The sequence below is a fragment of the Panulirus ornatus genome, chromosome 55, assembly GCF_036320965.1.
Source record: "Panulirus ornatus isolate Po-2019 chromosome 55, ASM3632096v1, whole genome shotgun sequence".
NCBI classification, from domain to species: domain Eukaryota; kingdom Metazoa; phylum Arthropoda; class Malacostraca; order Decapoda; family Palinuridae; genus Panulirus; species Panulirus ornatus.
The window spans coordinates 25,397,474-25,404,715 of record NC_092278.1 but is presented as its reverse complement, the minus strand read 5'-3'; the positions used below and the strand labels follow the sequence as shown (position 1 = coordinate 25,404,715).

At 37.4% G+C, this 7,242-nt stretch overlaps 1 protein-coding gene across 3 annotated transcripts in view; it reads left to right on the top strand.

Moving 5' to 3' along the window:
- Positions 1-323: 323 nt before the first annotated feature.
- The window catches only part of Ced-12 (engulfment and cell motility Ced-12), a 137,596-nt gene continuing 130,677 nt past the window's right edge, over positions 324-7,242 (top strand). For all 3 annotated transcript variants that reach the window (XM_071693244.1, XM_071693245.1, XM_071693246.1), the window contains exons 1-3: positions 324-458; positions 3,132-3,276; positions 4,988-5,092. In XM_071693244.1, coding sequence (XP_071549345.1) covers positions 3,154-3,276; positions 4,988-5,092 — 228 coding nt within the window. In that variant the 5' untranslated portion in view covers positions 324-458; positions 3,132-3,153. The remainder of the gene's footprint in view (positions 459-3,131; positions 3,277-4,987; positions 5,093-7,242) is intronic.

Genomic DNA, 7,242 nt, shown 5'->3' with positions numbered 1-7,242 from the left:
TCGATACGTATATTCATTTGGTAATATCATTATGAAAGACCGTTTCTGATAATCATTGGTAAAATCTTTAGTAGCTGTACTGTATTTTTACTTCAAGTATTCTTACAGAGCGTTGAGAGCATGACCTCCCTGAATACTGAATCACAGGTAAATGTCTAAACCAAAAACCAAACACGGAATCTTACATGGAGTTTTATCATCTGATGGCAGACTAGATACGTTTGATATCATCAGTGTTATACAAATCCTTATTGGTTTGGTAAACAAATACATCAACAAAATGGTAAATACAATGTGGCTGGGGAACTCTGTATGGAGTGAGTGGTGTCAACAACTGTCAATGATGACAAGACTTGGTGCACGACCGACCTTGGCCGCAGGAAGCAACACTCACACTAAATTACACGATATTAGAGGAAGTCTTACCATTTAAGGAGTTCAAGTGTGTGGCGCATAAGGTTGGTACATCGTAATTAGACTTTGTAAATATACTTAATGGTATAGATAAAAGGCGATGGTGTTTGGCGTTGGCCGGGTTAGGGTGCGGTACCTTAGGCCTTACTACATATAGTTTTGTCTGCACTGGCTACACTCAGGGTGGTAATTTTTAAGTATTCTGGTGAATTACGAAATTATATGAAGCTGCATATCACGTAACTAAAGGGATTGGTAAACTATGGTATGTTTAGGATGAGTTTGGTTAGATAAGTGTTGGGAGTGATGATGGAAGACATTATGATACCGACATTATTACCTTTCCGGACATCCTGCGAATCATGGTACTTTACCTTTATCCCTTTGGGAATTGCCAATATCAGGGCAGATGGAATATTTCGTGTCATTATAAACCACCAATTTTCAGTAGGTGGTCAACCTTTTAAGAGAATTTATGCTTGAATCAATTGCCTCAGCCTCGAGGCAAAATACAAGTAAAAGTTTACAATATAGACGTACGTTTTCCAGTTGATAGAAGTTAATGATACTGTTGCCAGAGGATTCCTTACAATGTGTATAGTTGACAGTGTGAAATTTTAAATGTAATACCTCTAATTCCATCAACTTTGTTATAAACTGGCCAGGGGTTTGAAGTAGAAGACAGTTGTGTAGTAAAAACACTTAGAATGAAGAGGTGATTGTATAAATAATGCATTCATAACCCTTTTGTTCAAACATGGAAAACAGTAAACAAACAGGAGACATTTATGGTATCCGGACATCATTTTATGATGACCTTGAGGACATTATAAAAATGACTGTCTTTAGGACAGCTGACAATAAACTGTCTTTAGGACAACTGACAATAAACTGTCTTTAGGACAACTGACAATAAACATTCACTTGGAACTTGTTCAGATTCTGTAGAGCTCCATTTGGTCTGTATGTTGATGTACAACCTAAGTGAAACTGCATTTCAACAAGAAAGCATATCTGTAGAGAGTAAATATGCCTGATTTCATATATATGCATTCCATTGATTGCTACCATGCTTCTTAGTATGCATTCCAGTGAATGTCACCATGCATTGTCATGTCTGAATCCAGCTGAACCAAGTTTTGCAGATATGTTGGGGGAATTCAGTTGTCTGTAGAGACTTAAGGCTCGATTTAATGTTAGTGAGATGTCTCACACAGGATCAGATATTTGTATCTATATAGACATCTGAATGCATTGTTTACCATCCATGCCAAACAAAATGTGGTAGACTTAAGTAGAGAACATAAGTGGAGTGAATTTTTCACTCAGAACCCACAAGACACCTCAAGCAGTAAGATGGCATATTCTCTTTATTTTTTTATTGTTTTTGGTATTTTACAATATTTATTATTTAACCCCACATTTTTTCTCTTCCGCATAATCTTTCTCTAATGTGTTGATATTGAAAAATAGGTTTTAAGGGTAAAACAGAAAAAAGCCACACATGTATCATTTCTAACAGTAGCAATGAGGATTCCATTATAGTAGAGCACACATATTAACTCAGGAAATGCATGTCCATTTTATACTGTATTACTGAAATATATGGCCATTGATACATAAAATTGAATTCCATGCATTGTTATAATAAACTACTGCCAAAATTTTCTATACACTAATTGGTTTATATGGAAATGTCAAGAAACTCTGAATGAGATCTGCTCCATCACTTAATGTACTGGTCTTGAAGCTGTTATTCTCACAAGAGTACAGAAGTTACAGTACCATTGAAATGCTTAATAATTATTTTTTGACAAAAACGCTTTAGGTTCAAAAATACCTTACACATTGCTAGGTATGACTGGAAATGCAGTATTTCTAGAGTGCATTGTACACCGAGTAGCAGTTTAGCATTAGTTAAAGGGTACACATCATTCATAAAGTTTCACTGAGTTGAGTTGAATATCATTTATATCTAGTTAATCATAGTAACAAATTTAAGATATGTTTTAGAATATCTAAGAATTTGGTTCTCACTGTGTCCTGCATATTGGAGTTGCCTCAGACAAGGGTTAAGGTAATGTCTTTTCTCTTTTCCCCTCTGAGTTTTTCTTTACTTTTCCTCTTCCATGTTAGCATACTCATAGGATGAACGGACCCTGATGAGAAGTGTGCATTTTGCAGTATGAGTGGCTTTTTGTTTAGGATAGTGTACTATGAGTAGTTTTTTGGGTTTATGTTCCTTACTTGTCCTTCCTCATTCTTTTGAAAAATCTCTTCCTAAGCTATGGTGACCACCATTAGGTTGATGTTGTTTTGAGAATTATAAGGAAGGTTGGTACTGATGTCCTTGGGACAACGACATTGCCAAGAGGAGGTTATGTATTGGTTAAAGAGTGGTCCTAGGCTGGGTTGTATGCCATTTTAGCAAAATTTGTGGTTAAGAAGGGGTTATTAGCATTTACCTAAACAGAAGAAGGGGATTCAGAGATTTCTAACCCCCTCTCATGGCTCATTGGACACAATTTAGGAGAGAAAGAGGTTTTCATGCGTCATAACTTACATTTGCTTCCTCTCATGCATTATTAGAATTTATAGCTGTTTGGTAATTATTGTAAAATGATGAAATTAACGAATTCTTTTCTTCTAGGATGATATGATTAATGATGTTTCTCAGGGTGAATTGACATTATTTTGTTTGACCTTGACATTTAAAGGTTTGAACAAAGACGTACAGTTATGGCTCCAACTCGGGATGCTAATGTAGTGAAGTTGGCTGTTGAAATGCGTGCAACTGAATCCAGACCAAACCCATACCTTGGAGCGTTTAGTCTACAGCAACCTCTTGCAGCCTTTATTGTGGTGAGCATTCATTTGAGCTTCTTACTCTTACAAATGTAGTTTGCTTTAGAATATTTTTGAAAGCTTCATAGTCTTTGCCTCACGATGTAAAATTGTTTATGCATGAAAATATATGATAATGTTTCTAGTTTTTCAAAGCCACCTGCTCCTTCCCCCATAGTCACCTTCTACAATATGCAGGGAATATGTGGGCAGTATTCTTACTCCTGTGTCCATGGGATGATTTATTATATCATTACTATTAAACTTGATATCTGTTTTCCACGTCAGAGAGGTAGCTCCGTGACACAAAGAAAGACCCACCCACTCATATACACATGTATATACCTACATGCCCATATATATTTATTTATTTATTTTGCTTTGTCGCTGTCTCCTGCGTTTGCAAGGTAGTGCAAGGAAACAGACGAAAGAAAATGGCCCAACCCACCCCCATACCCATGTATATACATACATGTCCACCCACGCAAATATACATACCTATACATCTCAGTGTACACATATATATACACAGAAGTATACATATATACACATGTACATAATTCATACTGTCTGCCTTTATTTATTCCCATCGCCACCCCGCCACACATGGAATAACATCCCCCTCCCCCCTCATGTGTGCGAGGTAGCGCTAGGAAAAGACAATAAAGGCCCCATTCATTCACACTCAGTCTCTAGCTGTCATGTAATAATGCCCGAAACCACAGCTCCCTTTCCACATCCAGGCCCCACAGAACTTTCCATGGTTTACCCCAGACGCTTCACATGCCCTGATTCAATCCATTGACAGCATGTCAATGGATTGAAAGATGAAAACTGATAGTAAATGTGAATACGAGCAAGGTTAATTGGTTCAGTAGAGTTGAGGGATAAGTTAATTGGAAGGTAAGTTTGAATGGAGAAAAACTGGAGGAAGTGAAGTGTTTTAGATATCTGGGAGTGGATGTAGCAGCAGATGGAACAATGGAAGTGGAAGTTAGTCTCAGGGTGGGGAGGGGGTGAAGGTTCTGGGAATGTTGAAGAATGTATGGAAGGAGGGAATGTTATCTCGGAGAGCAAAAATGGGTATGTTTGAAGGAATAGTGGTTCCATCAATATTATGTGGTTGTGAGGCATGGGCTATAGATAGGCTTGTATGGAGGAGGGTGGGTGTGTTGGAAATAAAATGTTTGAGGACAACATGTGGTATGAGGTGGTTTGATCGAGTAAGTAATGAAAGGGTAAGAGAGATGTGTGGTAATAAAAAGAGTGTGGTTGATAGAGCAGAAGAGGGTGTGTTGAAATGGTTTGGTCACGTGGAGAGAATGAGTAAGGAAAGATTGACAAAGAGGATATATGTGTCAGAGGTGGAGGGAAGAAGTGGGAGACCAAATTGGAGGTGGAAGGATGGAGTGAAAAAGACTTTGAGCGATCTGGGTCTGAACATACAGGAGGATGAAAGGCGTGCAAGGAATAGAGTGAATTGGAACGATGTGGCATACTGGGGTCGTTATGATGTCAGTGAACTGAACCAGGGCATGTGAAGTGTCTGGAGAATGAATCAGAAGTATATTGTACATAGAGTACTACTTGGAAATGAATAGTTAGCAGTGATATTTTTGTGTAATTTGTTTTGTAATTTCCCTTTTTCATTTAAGAGCATTTTAGCACTTGTAGTACCTACAGTAGCTACCATGGTTGCTGCCAATATCTGACTCTGATTTTCTTTCAGGAACTTTGTACTCACTGGGAAGTAGAAAATCCAGAATACTATGCCTTACAGTACACTGAACCCACTTGTCATTATGTAACAGAAAAAAACAGAGGTAGAATTAAGGTAAGTTGCCATGTCTGTAGTTGATAGGATTTGATGTAGGGTTTTTGTGTTTTTTTGTTGATGAAAGTAATTGCTGAAATGTTCAAGTCTGTTAGTTGTCTTTTAAAGAATTCCCATTAAGGATATGCAGACATTTCTCTCACATTTATAGAGATTTGTTTCAGACTTGTTTTACAAAACTATTTATCAAACTATTTTCATGATTACAAGGTTAGAAAGAATGACACTTGCTTAAGGGCCTTGTGTAGATACTGGAAAATTCTGAACAGAAGTGAAAGATTGAAAATTATTTTAGTGAAGTTACAGCTACTTCAGAGCTTCTTTTAGGAATGAACTAGTTGGAAAGCAGTATCCTCACTGCAATGATATAAGCTTTGCCAAATCAGCTGTTCTTGTGTTTAAAAGTTCATGGTCCTTCACTTTTACATTAGTGTTAACTATTCTAATTTTATATGCATCTGCCATGGGGAACGTGATTGCAGATATCCTGACATGTGAGCATAAGTCAGATATGCATGGACTTATATTTCTTGTAACATAAACATTACTTGCATAAAGATTACATGTACATAGTGAAATGCAATACTCTTTCCCAATTTCATATGGTTTTATTACAGAAGACTTACATATTATATATCATGATTTTCAGGGCAAGGCAATTGTACATGCAACTTCTTGTCTCAGTTTGTAGATATATCAACATTCTAAATTGCCAGTGTGAGGTAAAAGGGCGGACTGCTGTAAAAAAGAATGCTGATATTGTTCAAAGATCAAAGAAAAAGGGTAGACTACAGTAAATAAAAATGCTGACATTGTGCAAAGAAGTAGCAAAGATCTTTTTTTATTGTTTTGAGGTTTTATGCATTATGTGTACTGATTTGTACAAAGTGTCTCTTTTCACCTCTGATATTTTTATGTAGGTGACTGTTATGGGTAAGCTTTTGAATCACCTATCACCCCCATGTATTTTTGAAGCTGGAGGAATGTCTCTATAGATATCCTGACTGTAGGATCTAAAGAAGGTTGCTTGTCTATTTAAGGGCTTGGCTATGGATGGTAGGCTTTGGTTTCCATACATTTTACATTACTTCTAAGATTGTGTGTGTGCAGATGAGGCCATTTTTCATTTGATACTGATACTACATTGTTAAGGTAGGTGACAGTTTGATATATGTGTAGTTCCAGGTGAAGGGCATCTGCAGTAAGCATGTATGATGTCACTATGGCTGTTTAATCTGTTTATAGATAGGGTGATGAGGGAGATACATTTGAGGACTTTATGTAAAGGGGCAGTCTGTCAAGAGTAGGGTAGGGTTCTGAGAGAGAAGTCAGTTACTGTTTGCTGATGATGTTGTGCTGGTGACAGATTCAAATGAGAAACTGCAGAAGTTGCTTTTGAGTTTAGGGAAAGTGTGAAAGAAATTTGAATCATTGCAAATAAAAGCATGGTTATTAGTTTTAGCACTGCAAAGAGACAGGTTAGTTGGAGTGAGTTTGAATGGAGAGAACTTGGAGGAAGTGAAGTGTTATAGATAACTGGGAGTGGACATGGCAGTGAAGAAACCATAGGAGCTGAAGTGAGCCATAGGATGGTTATGGGGCAAAGGTCCTGGACCCATTGAGAAATTATGGAGAGTGAGTTCACCATCTGTGAAGGAAAAGATGGGCATGTTTGATGGTATAGTGGTCCTAGAGGTGTTGTATGATTGCAAGACCTGGGCTTTTTATGACAGACTAAGGAATAGGGTTAATCTGTTAGAAATGTACTGTGCTCAACTTACATCCTCTTGCATGTTTGGGCTCCGAGCAGTCAAACCCTTTTCACCCCACCCATCTATCCCCAATCTGTCTCCTCCTTTTATTTTTCTGCTTCACTGCTACAAATATATCCTCTTTGTCAACCTTTCCTTACTCATCCTCTCCATATGTCCAAACCATTTCAACACGCCCTCTTCAGTTTGCTCAGCCATATTATTTTTTGTTAGAATTGATCGGTCTCCCACATTAGCGAGGTAGCACCAGGAAACAGATGAAGAAAGACCTGTCCACTCACAAACACACATATGTATAAATTAACTCACTTATACATACATATACATATCTACATTACACATATACAAACATATATGTATACATACACAGCCATATAC